The sequence below is a fragment of the Notolabrus celidotus genome, unplaced genomic scaffold, assembly GCF_009762535.1.
Source record: "Notolabrus celidotus isolate fNotCel1 unplaced genomic scaffold, fNotCel1.pri scaffold_125_arrow_ctg1, whole genome shotgun sequence".
Lineage (NCBI taxonomy): Eukaryota > Metazoa > Chordata > Actinopteri > Labriformes > Labridae > Notolabrus > Notolabrus celidotus.
In genome coordinates this window covers 208,280-226,804 of record NW_023260010.1, presented here as the reverse complement: position 1 = coordinate 226,804, position 18,525 = coordinate 208,280, and the positions used below count along the sequence as shown (strand labels likewise).

The window sequence follows — 18,525 nt, the reverse complement described above, 5'->3', positions numbered from 1 at the left end:
TTTCTGAACCATTGGTCACAGATTTAGTGTTTCTTGTTGTTTTATTTATCAGTATGTCGACGTGTGTCTTGGGACACAGCTACGAGCATGTAGCTATGTGGCTATGCTAACTAGCACTAGCACTTATCCATGATAAATAAAAATCATCCACTAGATCTTCAAATCTGCAGACGTGGGGAGTCAAAGCGACCTTTGTGTTTATTAAGACAGCCTACAACTAGCATGCCTCCCTCCTAAGCTCCTTGTTAGCACACACGTGTGCAGGGAATGAAAAACGGAGGAGGGGTTGAGTTGTATTTTATACAGTCTATGGGCTGAACAAGCTCCGAGCTCTGACTTCCTGTTACAGACCGGATATTGTTGTTACGTAACAAAAACACTGAAGTCTGAAACGGCTGGTTTCAGCACACATTTACAGAAAGGTGGAGAAATCAGAACAGGGGCAGAATGGAATTTTTCATTCTCGGGGGGTTTGTAGACAGGGAAACATATTTCAGGTAGAGAACCATTAGAAAGTCCATTTTGCATGATATGTCACCTTTAAAACATTTTTTTCTATTACTAGCTTTAGGTATTATCAATCAATTGAAGTTGGGTTGCTTTGACTAAGTCAAAATGACATTACTAATCAGAGGTATCTTCAAAATGTAACTTTATTAAAAATCTTGATTAAAAAGACATTTGTTTTTTGAAAATGTATAAAAACCGAGATATCTGTTTTTGCAAATGAAATCTTCAAGTTTTTCCATGATTACATTTCTGCTTCTCTCTTGTTTTTCAGTCGCTGTAAAGAACTTTGATTTGCATTTGATTTGTCTCAAAGGTGATCTAGAAATAAAGCTGGATTGATTATAAATGTGTTTTCGTCTGCTTCAGAGTCTCATTTGATTGATGTGCAAATAATCACAGGATATGTAGGGTCGGGATGGTTGCATCCTTTGCAGCCCAACACATCCCAGGAAAAGTAGGACCGTCTTATTGAAACGGGAGAGCCTTTGACCCGACGCTTCAAATCCTCTGGATTTAGGAACAGCTCATGTGTCTCTGTCGTCCTCATGGACTTTTGACGTCATCATGTTGTCTCCTGAGACTCTTCCTTCCCTCTCGTCTGACAGGGAAGACATCACACTTAGTACAACTTGGAGGCTTAGCTCCTGTTGTCTTACTTTCACCGACCTGCTCTGCAAAACCTTTATCACAAACATCCACCCACTGTGTTTTTAGAGATCTGCATACATTCTGTAAAGTGCTTAGTGTTAGTATCACCTCAGACCTCCCCACAGGGACCCAGGTGAGCAGTATTATCATCCTGAATGAGCCAAATCAACTCAAACACACTCACCTGTGTGTCGTCAGTGCAGCACGGCCGGGTCCTGATTGAGTCCTGTTCCTGCAGGATCCCATTTAGACTCTCAAACTTTAAACTTTCACGTTTAAAACCTGCAGTGACATTAAAATTAAAAACACAGTCTGTTCAAATTCACCTGAATCTCTTTGTACTCATGAGACCTGATGATGAATTCACTGCTTCTGGAGTGGTTACTTTCCAAACAGGTGACTCTAGAGTGACATCACACCGCACTACAAGGTGAAACAACACACCTGATAACATGTTAGCTTCTATAAGACTAGCGCTAATGCTAACATTCAGCCATTTTCTAGCTACTACACTGTTTCACATGATAAGTGAGATAACGTCACTTTTTTAATATGAAGCAACATATTTAATACTTGTTTAGCTTAGATGCTAACTTTAGCTAGCTTGAATGTTTTGATAGCATAACAAGATACATCCTCCTAGCCAACTGTAACGTTAGCAGTGTTACCGTTGTCGTCTAACAGAAGGTAACATGTCATCTAATGTGTAACGATTTTCAATTTGACATTTTAACAACACACGACATGAATTTCAAGCTAACGCTGAAGCTAGCAAGAGTTTGACTGAAAGCTCTTGTCTAAGCTGAAAGACAAAAGCTAATGTCAATCCTAGCGTACGTTAGAGTATGTTAAAAAAAAGGATAAAACTGAAGAGCTGAAAATCACGTCTTTTTGGTTCAAATAACTGATAACAAGAGACAACTCCTTCGCTAAGCGTTACGCTAGCGAGAAATTGGTCTACTGTTAACGCTACAAAATTGATTATCAAGCTAACAGTTAATTTAAGCTAGCTAAAGTAACTATTTGATGGTATAACAAGATACTACTGCCCAGCTAGATTGTAAGATTAGCTAGGAAGTGGTTCAATGCTAAAATTAGCCATTTTATTAGGCGTGAATGCATCATCGCCGTCGTCACGTGACACGTACGAACATCCACTGATATATTTATCTTTATTCGTCATGTCACATAAAGGCTCTTTCACACATGTACAAGTTTCATTTTAAAAAAGCTGGTAGAAAAAATATTTCTTTGGGATGTACCAGGATGAGACGACAAGATGAACACACAGATATATCCATAGAAAACACACAGTAAGTATGTACACTTCCTCCCAGCTCTGCAGGACGCAGGCCGCCATGAACGTTCCACCTGTGGGTTTATCTTAAACACCTCTCAGATAACGGACTGTCTGAGTTTCTTTAAGCTGCAGATACTCCAACAATCCAAGTCCAGACAGCCTTAAAGTCCAGACCCTGCAGGAGGGTAAACTACGTACTTCACTTTATTAACTCTTCCCCAGAGACGCCTCGGACGCCGCCCTCCCCCCCGGCTGTTTGCCACCCGATCCACCTAAAGATCCAACCTTCACCAAAACAAGAGGCCGCTCCTCCTCGGCATCTTTATCCCCACGCTGACGGCCGCGCGGCTCCTCCTGAGGGGAATTCCTCGAGGTCATGACTCTGGATTTCTCCCAGGACAGCCGGTTTCTAAAATGACAGTTCTGATGGACAGTTTTCTCCTTGATCCCTCACAGCTGTCCTGGAGGGGGAGGAGGAGGAGGAGGACGGGGGGGTCTCTGGAGGACTGGTCCTGGTTTTCTTGTTGATTATCACAGATCTGGTGTTAGGATAGTTGGTTGGCGTGTTTGGAAGCACTTTGCTTTAAGCAGCTTGAGGGAGCTTTTAGACGAAACACTGACTCCAGATTCATCTCCTCATGTCTCCATGAGGGAACAGGGCTCAGTGATGTTCAGGGACACAAGCTGAAATCCATGACCGGCCTTTCCTGCTTAGTGCAGAGAGAAATATTCAACAGCAAGATCACAGAGAACTAAGAACACTCCACCAGATCCGTGTCTGATCCATCTCTAATCCGGATCTGATCCGTTTCTATTCTTGCCCATGTGTTAACTTCCACTGGATCCGCTCTGTTGTGTTCCAGGGCTCATTTCCTTTCATTCCCTTAGCGATCATTTCCTTTCCTCAGCTTTCTTTTCCTTGGGTTTCCTTTCCTTAGCGCTCATTTCCTCTCCTTTCCTTCCCTTAGCGATCATTTCCTTTCCTTTCCTTTCCTTAGCGATCATTTCCTTTCCTTTCCTTTCCTTAGCGATCATTTCCTTTCCTTTCCTTTCCTTAGCGATCATTTCCTTTCCTTTCCTTTCCTTAGCGCTGATTTCCTCTCCTTTCCTTCCCTTAGCGATCATTTCCTTTCCTTCCTTTCCTTTCCTTCCCTTAGTGATCATTTCCTTTCCTCAGCTTTCTTTTCCTTGGCTTTCCTTTCCTTAGTGCTCATTTCCTCTCCGTTCTTTGGAGTTCCTTTCCTTGCCTTAGCTTTCCTTTTCTTTCCCTTAACGCTCATTTCCTTCACTCATCTTTCCTTCCCTTAAGGCCAAAATCCACCAGATCCGTCTCTGATCCGTCTCAGCTCCAGATCTGATTGGTTTCTATTCTAGTCAATGTGTTAACTTCCTCTGGATCCGCTCCGTTGTGTCCTGGCTGCGTCTCTGATCCGGCAGGTCAGAGTCCTCCGGATCAGATACTCAAGACTTCTACTTGTGCCGGATGCCGGAGCACGACGCATCAATCTCAACAGAGCAGATGGAGCGGGACAGGAAGTCAGGTGGTTAATTTTCAGAATAAAAGACTCTGTGTTATCACCAGATTGTATTTCACTTAACTACAACAACAAACCAAAGTCATGATGAGCGGAGCCAGGCCTGGAGTCAACAGGTCAGAGGTTTTCAGAGGACCAGAAAGACAACATGGATGAGGAGAGGAGGAGGAGGAGGATCCTTGATTCAGTCACATGACTCCAGCTGTCCGGAGGTCCTGCATAACTGGATTTCAGTGGATTGGAGGTGGATCTGGTGGAAGTCCGATGTCATGTATTGCAACAACACCAGATTTCATACTTATGTTTAGATAAATGATGAGTCATGGATTTCAGCTTTAACAGCAGCAGATTTTAAAGATTTTTTCGTACTGCAGTTCCTCGAGCATCCACCAGAGGCTGGCTCCAGAAGTACCAGAAACCACATACACACCCATTCAAAGAGATGATCTTTGAATAAACATGTTTACAGCCTGGTTCAAACACAAGTTTGTCTGAATATCTCATTTCTCTGTCAGCACACACTGAACGGGGGGAACTTGACACGTTTTGCATAATTAGGGGCGTGGCTTACATACGTAGGGGCGTGGTTTACAGGCGTTAGCTGCCCCGTCTCAACCCCACGTCTGTGCCTCTTGTTAGGTGGACCGAGAGTTTAGTGGAGTCATCATTTCTGCCGTCGATAGGCTTCAGTATTCAGCTTCAGGAACAAACTGGTGACGTCACGGAGACCACGTCCGTGTTTTTTAGAGTCTACAGAGACGACATGAAAACATGAAACAGGAACGACATCGTCAACACAGACACAGAAACATCAGTCGTACCGTCAGCCCTTTGAGGTTTGTTCACACTTTGATACCCGGAATGATTTAATGTGATCATCGTCATCGTCAGTGTTTCTAGACGTCCGTTAGTTCACCATCCAACGTCTCTGAACAGATCCGAACCCTCAGACCTCTACCCAAACCGGTACTTGGGCCAGTATTTGACCTGCGTTCGTCTTGGTGCCGCTCCTGCGTGGACGTTACCCTTCGTGAGGTGTTTGGGCGTGGCCACGGCCGAGGGCGGGGCTTTCCTCCTCTCTTTGCTCCGGTCCGTGATGGTGAATCCTCGCTCCCTGTTGTCGTGAAGGCTGACCCTCGGCAGGAAGTGGGTGGAGACGTGCTGGGATTTGACCCGCGGACTGGAGCCCATCTTGGCCTTCCCTCTCTTGTTGAGGGCCACGAACCAATCGCGACCCGTCCGGTGGTTCCTGTGGAGGACCGAGGCGTACGTGTTGTAGCTGTTCTCCTGGAAACGCTCCCTGAACTTACAGTCGTCTGAGAACCACTCCTGCAACAGAAGAGGAGACAACAGACCCGTTAGCTGTGATCCTTTAGCTTTGATCCATGGCAGGGACCGGGTCTGAATAAACTGCAGGGACCAGGGTCTGAATAAACTGCAGGGACCGGGTTCTAAATAATATGCAGGGACCAGGGTCTGAATAAACTGCAGGGACCGGGGTCTGAATAAACTACAGGGACTGGGGTCTGAATAAACTGAAGGGACTGGGGTCTGAATAAACTGTAGGGACAAGGGTCTGAATAAACTGCAGGGACTGGGGTCTGAATAAACTACAGGGACCGGGGTCTGAATAAACTGAAGGGACCGGGGTCTTAATAAACTGTAGGGACCAGGGTCTGAATAAACTGCAGGGACCGGGGTGTGAATTAACTCCAGGTACTGGGGTCTTAACAAACTGCAGGGACCGGGGTCTGAATAAACTGCAGGGACCGGGGTCTGAATAAACTGCAGGGACCGGGGTCTGAATAAACTGCAGGGACTGGGGTCTGAACAAACTGCAGGGACTGGGGTCTGAATAAACTGCAGGGACCGGGGTGTGAATTAACTCCAGGGACCGGGGTCTGAATAAACTGCAGAGACCGGGGTCTGAATAAACTGCAGGGACCGGGGTCTGAACAAACTGCAGGGACCAGGGTCTGAATAAACTGCAGGGACCGGGGTCTAAATAAACTGCAGGGACCGGGGTCTGAATAAACTGCAGGGACCGGGGTGTGAATTAACTCCAGGGACTGGGGTCTGAACAAACTGCAGGGACCGGGGTCTGAATAAACTGCAGGGACCAGGGTCTAAATAAACTGCAGGGACCGGGGTCTAAATAAACTGCAGGGACTGGGGTCTAAATAAACTGCAGGGACCGGGGTCTAAATAAACTGCAGGGACCAGGGTCTAAATAAACTGCAGGGACCGGGGTCTAAATAAACTGCAGGGACTGGGGTCTAAATAAACTGCAGGGACCGGGGTCTAAATAAACTGCAGGGACTGGGGTCTAAATAAACTGCAGGGACCGGGGTCTAAATAAACTGCAGGGACTGGGGTTTGAATTAACTCCAGGGACTGGGGTCTGAACAAACTGCAGGGACCGGGGTCTGAATAAACTGCAGGGACCGGGGTCTGAATAAACTGAAGGGACCAGGGTCTAAATAAACTGCAGGGACCGGGGTCTAAATAAACTGCAGGGACTGGGGTCTAAATAAACTGCAGTCTGTGTGAAGTCAAGTGTTTCCTGTTTTATTTTGAAGGTCTTCCTTCCTGTGTATCTGGTTTAGTTGTACTTCCTGTCCTCATGTTTCCTCCTGATTGAATAGTTCCACCTGTGTCTCGTTGTCTCAGCTGTGACTGACTGTCCTTCAGTGTTAGTCCTGTGTCCTCTCCTGTGTCCCGTGGATTCATTAAGTACATTTATTTTATCACATGTTGTATTTTGTGAATTAAACCTTCCTGTTAGTCTGAACTCTGGTTCTTCTTCTTCTTCTTCTTTTGAAACGTGACAGGAAGTGAGGATCTGACTTTGAGAGAGTGTTTCTTTGTTTTCCCCCGTCAAGCTGATTTATGATGTTTACTTGTTCCTAAATATCCAAACTGAGCCTCATTTCTTTTTCCAACCAGTGTCCCGTCTGCCATGTATGCTAACAAACCGTCTGCTGACAGGTTCCAGTCGATGACCTGCCCCTTTAATTCAGATTCAAACTCTGACCGGATCATCAGTTTGATTCTGATCAGTGTTTGAGTCGTTGTTATTCACACTGGGACATTATTCTAACTCTGATCTGATCACAGAGCTGAAACAGTGGGCTGACATCAGACATCATACTCTGTCTTATCTCCACCTGTAGCTGCCCGCTGCTGGCTGCCCGCCGCTGGCTGCCCGCCGCTCGCTGCCCGCCGCTCGCCGTCTCTCTCCTCTACATCCTCTGATTGTGATCTGATCTGCTCAGCTGCTGTAAATCTGACACTGCTCCACACCGGACTGAACTTTCATCTGAAGGCGAGGCCTCCTAAATGACTTCCTTATCACAGAGACGGTTTGACGGACAGCAGCAGACGCTCCTTTGTACGGCTCAAAAACTCATTATGACCACTGAGACCGAGATGATTGTCTAAATGAAGACACGCAGGCCGGGTCAGGAACCTGTCCTGCAGCACAGCAGAGACCCAGCTTCATGCAGCGAGAGACACAGTCACAGAAACACAACTTTCCATTGTCTCGCATCGGTCAGCGCTCAGCACAAGGAGGAGCGGTCTGAAAAACAAGACCTCCTGCAGAAACCCTGAAGGCTGCTGGATCTGTAGATTATGCCACAACACACAGAGTTCAGTCATATTAACAGAGGAGGTTAAAGGTGACATATTCTGCTGTTTGTCATCAACATATATTGGTCTAAGAGGTCCCCAAAACATGTCTTTAAAGTTTATTGCTCATAAAAACACTTTGAAATCAGATTCTGGTCTGCCTGTAAACCCCTCTTTTTCAGCCCTGCTCAGAACAGGCTGTTTTCTGTGTCTGTGCCTTTAAATGAGAATGAGCTCTCTGACCACGCCCCCTCAGGAAGTGGGTGTGGCCTCGGCCGTCCAGCACGTTGATCTAATGTTTACATGTTGGCTGAATATACACGGCTGCTCACAGACCCGCGTTACTTCAACCCTCTGAATCTGATCCAGAATCTGATCCTGACGGAGAGGCGCCTGCAGCAGGACCTTTCTGAACCATTGGTCACAGATTTAGTGTTTCTTGTTGTTTTATTTGTCAGCATGTCGACGTGTGTCTTGGTACACAGCTACCAACATGTAGCTATGTGGCTATGCTAACTAGCGCTAGCACTTTTCCATGATAAACTAAAAATCCTCCACTAGATCTTCAAATCTGCAGACGTGGGGAGTCAAAGCGACCTTTGTGTTTATTAAGACAGCCTACAACTAGCATGCCTCCCTCCTAAGCTCCTTGTTAGCACACATGTGTGCAGGGAATGAAAAACGGAGGAGGGGTTGAGTTGTATTTTATACAGTCTATGGGCTGAACAAGCTCCGAGCTCTGACTTCCTGTTACAGACCGGATGGCGTTGTGACGTATGAAAAACACTGAAAACTGAAACGGCTGGTTTCAGCACACATTTACAGAAAGGTGGAGAAATCAGAACAGGGGCAGAATGGAGTCTTTGACTTTTCAGGGGGGAGTCCATTCTGCATGATATGTCACCTTTAAACTAATGTTACCCCACAAGGCTGAACTTTGCTGTTTGATTCTCTGCACCAGAACGAGTCCTTTAACACAGAGATGCCGGGTCGGTGTCGGACTGAGGGATAGACTGCAAGCTGCAGGAACAAAGTTCTTCTTCAGAGCTTCAATGTGCAAAGATGTTTAACTTTAGAAATAATGTAAGGGTGAGTTTTGTAAAACTATCAAAGAAGGAAAGTCTTGTGACCTGTGATGGTTTCAGTTTTTCAACCTTCATTCTTGCACAAGTTTGGAACAGTTTCAAAGTTGAAGATCATTTTTTAAATGTAGTTTCTGTTTGGAGATGACGCCGTGAGACGAGGTGGAGGACAGGTCACTGATCATGCACACTAACGTGGAGTCAACAGATGCACGCTGTGTGTCGTTCTGCAGGAGCTGAAATGCAGATATTGGTGCATGTTCCCGTTTAGTCCCTATAAATATCACGGTGGGAACCTCTGCCACGCTCTCAGTGATTCCTGCTCTCCTGCTGCAGAACGGCTCCCTCGTTTAACCTCGTGCCGCTCTGAAATCAAACAAACCGTTCTGCTTTGCTGCAGAGTGAAGCATAGCAGAAAATGATGCCATTACAGCGCTCGGTAAACATGCCAGTCACAGGAGAGAGCGCCGCGCTGTAAGTGATTCAAAGTGACCGACGGGTCCTCCGGGCTGTTGTTTTTAAAAACCATCAGACCTCTGAGTCTCTGCAGCCGGATCCAACCAATCCAACCAATCCAACCAATCCACAGAACACAGGGACACGGACCGGCTCTGGTCCCAGTCAGAGTTACACTGATGGAAAGAGACCCACTGAAGCATGACTGAGTGTGCACGTACACACACACACACACACACACACACACACACACACACACACACACACACACACACACACACACACACACACACACACACACACTGTGCCCTGCTGTGTCTCTCAGGGTTTAATGGCTGCAGTCAGATTCCAGAGATGGTATTGTTTAAATCATAATGCTTGTTCAGCTGTCTAACCTGGCTCTGCCCCGCAGCATTGGTCACACTCGTTTAGAGGGACCTTTCCCATGATCCTCGGGGGGAGCTGCGTCGTCGGGCCGGACCAGGAAACTTACTGCTGACTTTTTTAAAAAGGGCGCTTTTTTATTCTCACCTGCAGTGAGCAGAGACGGAACAAACACCTGATCACATCCAGGTAGAGTAAAACCTGAGACTGCAGACTGAACCAGGACCGGACTTTAAGTCTGTGGATGCAAAATGAGTCTTTAATTTTAGGAAGAGTAATGAACAGGAACGTCTTTGTTCTACATGCATCATGAAAACACAACATGCACCGCGAGGCATGAACCCTGAAGGGAACAACTCCAGTCTTAAATGTTGTATGTGCACTTCCTGCAGCTTCATGATTCCTTCATAATCCCCCCCAACCCCTCTCTCTCTCTCTCTCTCTCTCTCTCTCTCTCTCTCTCTCTCTGTCATGCAGGTGACCTTTGACCTTTCATGTCTTCCTGTTTGTGCTGCCCCTGCTGAGCGGGTGGAGCGTCTGTCTCCTGCTCCGTTATTTAGCTGATAAATTTCACCGTGAAAACATCCAAATATTGGAGATGACAGACGATGAAACGGGAGACGCTTCAGAGAGTCACCTGACACCCCGACGAGGGGCCCGAGTCTGAACCCGCCCCCCGACGTGTACATCCACCCGACTCATGGCGGCGGCGGTGGAACGGCAGAGTGCAGCTGCAGCCACAGATTGGAGTTTTAGTTGAACAAATATTCCTGTGAGGCAGAGCTGAGAGAGGAGGCAGGAATAATCTGACTGCACTGGGTCGAGCCAAAGAAGCAGACTCTGGGAGAGCAGGGAGGCTACAGAGAGACGTTCTGCAGGGAAGACGAGGATCACCACATCAAAGTTTACAGAGTAAAGAAGTGATATTTATAGATCTTAAAGAAGGTTAAAGATCTGGGATCAGCTTCATCAAAAGTGACCTGCTTCAAAGATCTTACCATCTGTTTGCAAACCTCACGCTCTGCTTTAAGTTTCTTTCTCTGCATGTTTGAGGCACGTGGAGCAAACTGCACGAAACACCACCAGAGTCTGATCAAACAGAAGTTAAAGAAGAGAGCAGAGCTTCAGATTCTGACCGGGTCAAAGGACCTTGTGGTCTTGTTGGTATTATCTGAGCATGATTTCTGCAACAAAACCAGACTCAGATATCACAAAGATCTGATGAAGAGCGTCTCTGGATGGACACTGTCCTGACTCTGCAGGCCTGGATCAGTTCAGACTCAGACTCAGTCTTTTTCACTAAGGACAGATTGCTCCTCTATGAATCCCCACCACTGTGGGAGAGGGGTTTGTGTGTCCCGGTCAACCCAGGAGCTTTGTTGTCGGGGGCCTCAGCCCCTGGTAGGGTCTCACGAGGTAAACTGGTCCTGGGGGAGAGACCAGAAGACCTTCATGACACGGCAACAAGGGACAAGTGCAACCTTGCCCGGAAGAGGGACACCGGGGGGTATGTATGGATGTATGTATGTATGTATGTATGGATGGATGGATGGATGGATGGATGGATGGATGGATGGATGGATGGATGGATGGATGGATGGATGGATGGATGGATGGATGGATGGATGGATGGATGATGCATGGTTGGATGGATGGATGGATGGATGGTTGGATGCATGGTTGGATGGTTGGATGGATGGATGGATGGATGGATGCATGGTTGGATGGATGCATTGATGGATGCATGGTTGGATGGATGGATGGATGGATGGATGGATGGATGCATGGATGGATGGATGGTTGGATGCATGGTTGGATGGATGGATGGATGGATGCATGGATGGATGGATGGTTGGATGCATGGTTGGATGCATGGATGGATGAATGGTTGGATGGATGCATGGTTGGATGGATGCATGGTTGGATGGATGGATGCATGGTTGGATGGATGGATGGATGAATGGTTGGATGGATGGATGGATGGATGGATGCATGGTTGGATGGATGGATGGATGGATGGATGCATGGTTGGATGGATGGATGGATGGATGGATGGATGGATGGATGGATGGATGGATGGATGGATGCATTGATGGATGGATGGATGGATGGATTGCAGCCATAAGGCAAACTGCTCTGATGATATTGAAGCACAGAAGCGCCCCCACAGTCCTGCAGCTCTGAGCAGTTTGCTCTTGTTTTGCGTTCATTGTGAATGAGAGGAGCTGTTAGCATCTCCACGCTGCCCTGCTGTGCAGAGCTGCGCTGTGTGCTCTCAAACTGATGGTGCTAAGTTCTATCTACTCGTACGATGAGCTGGATGGAGAGAGGAAGTGTATCTGGGGACACTGTGTGCAGATTGATTTCCATGAATACATATAAACGCTGGTGTTCCTGCAGGAGGTTCATCCTCTGAGGACCATGAATACATGTGACTTCAGACTGTCAGAGTTTGATGTCTCTAATTGAATTTCTTGTGTCTTTCTGACAACACAGAGAAACTTTAAACTCATGAACTCCTCATTATTGATCTTGTACGGGAACATGAACGATGCTGTAAACCTTCAAACACATCGTCTCCCTCAGCTTCATCCTGAGACACAAACAGGTAATCCACCTTTGAGTCCGAGCAGACCGGTGGAGGTCTAAAGCTGGACTTTCATTTCTCCACAGTTTGGAGTTTGGTGCAGACGACATGCTGGACCTGGAGGAATGAAACCTCGGAGTCAGATGGCGGCTGTGCTCGACAAACTAGTTGGACTCATGGTGTTGTTTGCCTTCGCCGCTCTGTTGTCTCGTCTCATCCGTGTCAGCACGGTCTGGGTTTCTATCAAAGTCCTGTTCGGGATGCCGTGACCCTGAGAAAGTTTGTCGTGTTGCTTCTTTCTTTACATAAGCTGGAATAAGAACAGAATATGAATCTGCTGCTGCTGCTGCTGCACAGAGGCATTAGCAGATCTCTGACACACTGAGGCATCATCTGCACTTTGTGTGAAGACGCCACATCCCTCCCCGCTGACGGAGCTTCATGAAACAATCCTCTGAGCTGAGGGGAACATAAATCTCCACCGCTCTGCATCCACACCCGCAGCCGCTCTCAGCCTCTCCGTCTCTCTGCGGCTGATTGTTTACTCACATATTGATCTCCCTCCTCTGCACACTATCAGCCGGCCCAGACACGACTTAATCTGCTCTTCCCATTAAGACATGCTAATGGGGAGCCGCTTCTATCTGTTCGCCTGCCAGCGCTCCCTCAGATGAGCCGTCAGAGCGGCCGGCTGCCGGCTGACCGGCGGGCCCGCTGACGGCAGAGAGGACGAGCCGCTGTGGGCAGAGCTCTGTGTGTTTGGGGGGATTTGAAAGTCTTGGAAACTGAGGCTAAAGATTACAGCAGTGTGCCGTGACATGCCGATGTCAGATTTATGGGGTTTTGTTATGCAGCACGATGCAAAGCTGCAGAAACTAATAAATAAAACAAATAGAGCTGCAGTGGGCAAAGTTTGGACCGAGGAATTCACCAAGTTTCTCATTTCCAGAAGTTCAGCTCCAGCAGCAGACGACGAGTCACAGGAGCTGTTTGATGGTTACACCAGATGTTTGTGCATGAACCTCTTTAAAGATCTGAAAGGTCAATAAGACTTCAGATAAACAACGATCTGCTGAATTATCCAATAAGTTGGATTTGAAAGAAAAAGCTACGTGAACAAATCTCCAAGAGGGACGAGCTACAGAGAGTTTTTACCACAGTGTCAACAGGCAGAGGGGACATGAGACCGACTCCTTCACTCAGATCACTTTGACATGGATATGGTCGTCCCTGGTGTCTCTGCTTCTGTCTACTATTAATCACTGTTGGTATTCTGCTTTGATCCATCAGAAGCATTCTATTCTATTCTGCTTTGATCTGTTCTATTCTATTCTGCTTTGATCTGTTCCATTCTATTCTATTCTGCTTTGATCTGTTCTATTCTATTCTATTCAGCTTTGATCTGTTCTATTCTATTCAGCTTTGATCTGTTCTATTCTATTCAGCTTTGATCTGTTCTATTCTACTCAGCTTTGATCTGTTCTATTCTACTCAGCTTTGATCTGTTCTATTCTATTCTGTTTTGATCTGTTCCATTTCATTCTATTCTGCTTTGATCTGTTCTATTCTATTCAGCTTTGATCTGTTCTATTCTATTCAGCTTTGATCTGTTCTATTCTATTCAGCTTTGATCTGTTCTATTCTACTCAGCTTTGATCTGTTCTATTCTACTCAGCTTTGATCTGTTCCATTCTATTCAGCTTTGATCTGTTCCATTTCATTCTATTCAGCTTTGATCTGTTCTATTCTATTCAGCTTTGATCTGTTTCATTCTAATCTGTTTTGATCTGTTCCATTTCATTCTATTCTGCTTTGATCTGTTCTATTCTATTCAGCTTTGATCTGTTCCATTATATTCAGCTTTGATCTGTTCCATTTCATTCTATTCTGCTTTGATCTGTTCTATTCTATTCAGCTTTGATCTGTTCCATTCCGTTCTATTCAGCTTTGATCTGTTCCATTCTTTTCTGCTTTGATCTGTTCCTCTCCTCCTCTCTGCAGGTTGAATTGATATGTCGTGTGTGATCAGGTTGTCCCTGGTGTTTGTTTCTATTGTTACGGGTTTCAGCCAATCAGAATCGAGTATTGAACACAGCCGGGTAATAACCTGCTGTTAACAGGTGAGCTGTCCTCAGAGTGATTTTAGGAATGCTGTGTGTGTGTGTGTGTGTGTGTGTGTGTGTGTGTGTGTGTGTGTGTGTGTGTGTGTGTGTGTGTGTGTGTGTGTGTGTGTGTGTGTGTGTGTGTGTCACTTACAGTAGCGTGGAGCCGTCCTCTTTTATTCATGGCCAGGAATCTGTTACTGTAGACCCCTCTGATGCCGATGACCCCCTGAGAGATGGCGAAGAGCTCCAGGACACCTGTGAGGACAAACAACACGCTCTGATGATGGATGACGGCTCGGGGTATTTTTACTCCTCCTGTCAGTTTCTGCGTCTCGCTCTGAGCCGGCTCTCATGCTCTGCACACGCTCTCTGTTCTTCAGCTCAGGGAGGATCTAGATCTGGGTCTCCTATCGGTCTCACATGGGGCTTTACTGAGGCAGAGCTTTGAGTCTCTTTACCTGAGGATCTACTCCTCTGACAACTCTGACTTCATGTCAACACAAACATCTGACCCTCCTACTCCTCACAGGCAGACACAGATTCATGGAACTCATTAATATCTTAATTCACCTCGTCTGGTAACGAGCGCAGATTTAGAGACTTATAAGAGCGACAAGTTGGAGCTCCTCCTACTGGCTGTCTGCAGTATGGCTCATAAGCCCCGCCTCCTCCATGTTAACAGATGGGACATGGGTCAGAGGGTGAAATCAAACACAGGTGAAATAAATGTTCCTCAAACATGGTTTCTGTGGTTAGAGTTATTATCATGCTGGTTAATGTCTCAGTGTTCATGTTTCTGTTCACTTTGAATTATTATTGATGAAATATAAAGAGGGGGTATGACATCATGATTGACAGCTGTGTGGACCAATGAGGATCCTGCAGCGCTGCGTGCTCCAGATCATCAGAGCAGAGGAAACGTAACAAACACTAACACAAGAGTCATTGAACGCACCATCACCGAGAGTCTGCTTCAAACCCACACAAGAACCTGTGACGCTGAGGACTGGGCCCACCTGAGGACTGGACCACCTGAGGACTGGACCCACCTGAGGAGTGGACCACCTGAGGACTGGACCACCTGAGGACTGGACCACCTGAGGACTGGACCACTTGAGGACTGGACCACTTGAGGACTGGGCCCACCTGAGGTCTGGATCACTTGAGGACTGGACCACTTGAGGACTGGACCACTTGAGGAGTGGACCACCTGAGGACTGGACCACTTGAGGAGTGGACCACCTGAGGACTGGACCACCTGAGGACTGGACCACCTGAGGACTGAACCACCTGAGGACTGCACTCACCTGAGGACTGGATCCACGTGTGGAGTGGACCCACCTGAGGACTGGACCACCTGAGGACTGGACCACCTGAGGACTGGGCCCACCTGAGGAGTGGACCACCTGAGGACTGGACCACTTGAGGACTGGACCACTTGAGGAGTGGACCACCTGAGGAATGGACCACTTGAGGACTGGACCACTTGAGGAGTGGACCACCTGAGGACTGGACCACCTGAGGACTGGACCACTTGAGGAGTGGACCACCTGAGGAGTGGACCACCTGAGGACTGGACCACCTGAGGACTGGACCACTTGAGGAGTGGACCACCTGAGGACTGGACCACCTGAGGACTGGACCACCTGAGGACTGGGCCCACCTGAGGAGTGGACCACCTGAGGACTGGACCACTTGAGGACTGGACCACTTGAGGAGTGGACCACCTGAGGACTGGACCACCTGAGGACTGGACCACCTGAGGACTGGGCCCACCTGAGGAGTGGACCACCTGAGGACTGGACCACTTGAGGAGTGGACCACCTGAGGAGTGGACCACCTGAGGACTGGACCACCTGAGGACTGGGCCCACCTAAGGAGTGGACCACCTGAGGACTGGACCACCTGAGGACTGGACCACCTGAGGACTGGACCACCTGAGGACTGGACCACTTGAGGACTGGACCACTTGAGGACTGGACCACCTGAGGACTGGGCCCACCTGAGGAGTGGACCACCTGAGGACTGGACCACTTGAGGAGTGGACCACCTGAGGAGTGGACCACCTGAGGACTGGACCACCTGAGGACTGGGCCCACCTAAGGAGTGGACCACCTGAGGACTGGACCACCTGAGGACTGGACCACCTGAGGACTGGACCACCTGAGGACTGGACCACTTGAGGACTGGACCACTTGAGGACTGGACCACTTGAGGACTGGGCCCACCTGAGGACTGGGCCCACCTGAGGAGTGGACCACCTGAGGACTGGACCACTTGAGGAGTGGACCACCTGAGGAGTGGACCACCTGAGGACTGGACCACTTGAGGAGTGGACCACCTGAGGAGTGGACCACCTGAGGACTGGACCACCTGAGGACTGGGCCCACCTAAGGAGTGGACCACCTGAGGACTGGACCACCTGAGGACTGGACCACTTGAGGACTGGACCACTTGAGGACTGGGCCCACTTGAGGACTGGGCCCACCTGAGGTCTGGATCCTGCTTTAGCGACACGGTAAGGTGTATTTGGCTAAAGGAAGGGGCGGGACATAATATAGACTCTGACTCTGGGAGTATTTTGGCTTCACCTTTGCATGACAGGAGTTCGTTGTCTGTCTTTAAATGCCGGTACGTTCCTCTTCATGGAAAGCCACGTTGCCTTTGCATATCCTGAGTGATTGCACGTCGATGTGCGAGTCTCCCACGATCTCTCTTCGCTTCTTTACCTCCGCTGAGTCTGAAGTTAACAGGATGCTAACTAGCTTAGGAGCAGCTAACGAATTAGCCAAACACTCCTCTCTTATCACATGTGGTCTCTTCTGGCTTTAGAGAAGCAAGATGGACTCTGAGCTCGAGGCGTCACCATGTCAGTCCACATGAACGTGTGCCGTCAGGGTGGATATGTCCTGTATGTGTTGATGTGAGACAGATCTCTTTAAAGCTGCTGTGAGGAACTTTTGTTTTGTATCGGTTCTGGCGCCCCCTTGTGGACAAAGTGATACCTCTTATCTCTTGTCTTATACATGCAGAAGTAGTTTTTTCAAGAAAAACCTCATCCTGTTGTTTTTTAACAGTCCACTTCATCGGGCAGTGTGATTCTTTTCCATGAAAACAGTCAAAGAAAGTCTGTTTCTGAAGTGGGATGTCCATCATCTGGTCTGACACCTACCCCCCTCAGGACGGTTTCAGGCATTAAACATGACAACAGAGAAGGTGTCAGTGTTGTCACTGATGGTCTTGTTTGCTATTGAAGGTCATAAAGAGGCATCAGGATCATTTTCAGTCTGTTTCTCAGCCAGTTCAGAACTCCTCACAGAGCCTTTAATAAATGACGGTGTGTTGTCTCCATTAAAGTGCAGCACAGCGCTCGCTCCAGTGTCCCACGATGAAGGGATGAAGTCTGATTTCAGAGTCACTCCTCCGACCGCTACCAGCTTCTTTTATTATCTTCTGAGAAGCATAAAACACGATCCGGTGTGATGGTAAAAGATTCCTCATGTTACAGCCCTCAGACTCGTCTCTGTGCCGTCCTGCAGGAAGTGGAACCACATGGCTGTCGTGTTGAAGTCCATGTAACCTGACAACTCTTCTGAAGGGGACCGTGAAATGGACGCACTTTCACGCTGAGCTCTGGCTGTGTTGTCAGCAGAGGAGCGGCGAGGGATCCGACTCTGCTGCCGCAACAACCCAGGATGTGATTTATGACTTCAAGTCCTCCGGCCGGGACGAGGAGGGACGAGGAGGGACGAGGCCGGCACACAGGAGGGTCTGTGCTGCGGTTGAGTCCAGCAGAGGAGCTGCAGTCTTATCTAATATTTATAGATTTAAACATGAAGAGAACAAATCTTTACTGAAACATCTGAAACCTTCACACTAATGCATCTGAAACATTCTTTAAATAAATTCATTTCACCTTGCTGAGTGATCTTGCTCTCCCTGATGTATTTAAATGATACTGCTCTTTAGTATTTGTCCTGTCTGTTTACCTCTTGTTGTTAATGTCAGTGTGGATGTGAGGTGTGTGTGATATGGGGCGGGTGGGATCTTCAGGGTGTTTTTGTTATTGTGTTTTATAACATCATCCACAGAACTCTGTTCTAACTACTACATGTCACAAAACCTAATGTGTGTTTTTTGTCTGTGCATTAAAAAAACAATAAAGAAACTTTGGATTTAAAACAGAACATGACCATCCACCGATCTTTTCTCACTCAATGGTTGAATTTTGCAAACTTTTACTGAAGTTGCATAATTAATTCTCCAAAGTTTGATGTATTAAAATAAA

The 18,525-nt window shown here is 47.5% G+C and overlaps 1 protein-coding gene across 4 annotated transcripts in view; it reads right to left on the bottom strand.

Moving 5' to 3' along the window:
- Positions 1-4,117: 4,117 nt before the first annotated feature.
- Positions 4,118-18,525, bottom strand: part of fgf5 (fibroblast growth factor 5) — a 21,212-nt gene continuing 6,804 nt past the window's right edge. For 3 of the 4 annotated variants that reach the window (XM_034678290.1, XM_034678289.1, XM_034678287.1), the window contains exons 3-4: positions 14,389-14,492; positions 4,118-5,322 (exon numbers count right to left, since the gene is read on the bottom strand). In XM_034678290.1, coding sequence (XP_034534181.1) covers positions 4,948-5,322; positions 14,389-14,492 — 479 coding nt within the window. In that variant the 3' untranslated portion in view covers positions 4,118-4,947. The remainder of the gene's footprint in view (positions 5,323-14,388; positions 14,493-18,525) is intronic. The other variant, XM_034678288.1, reaches the window with a different exon arrangement.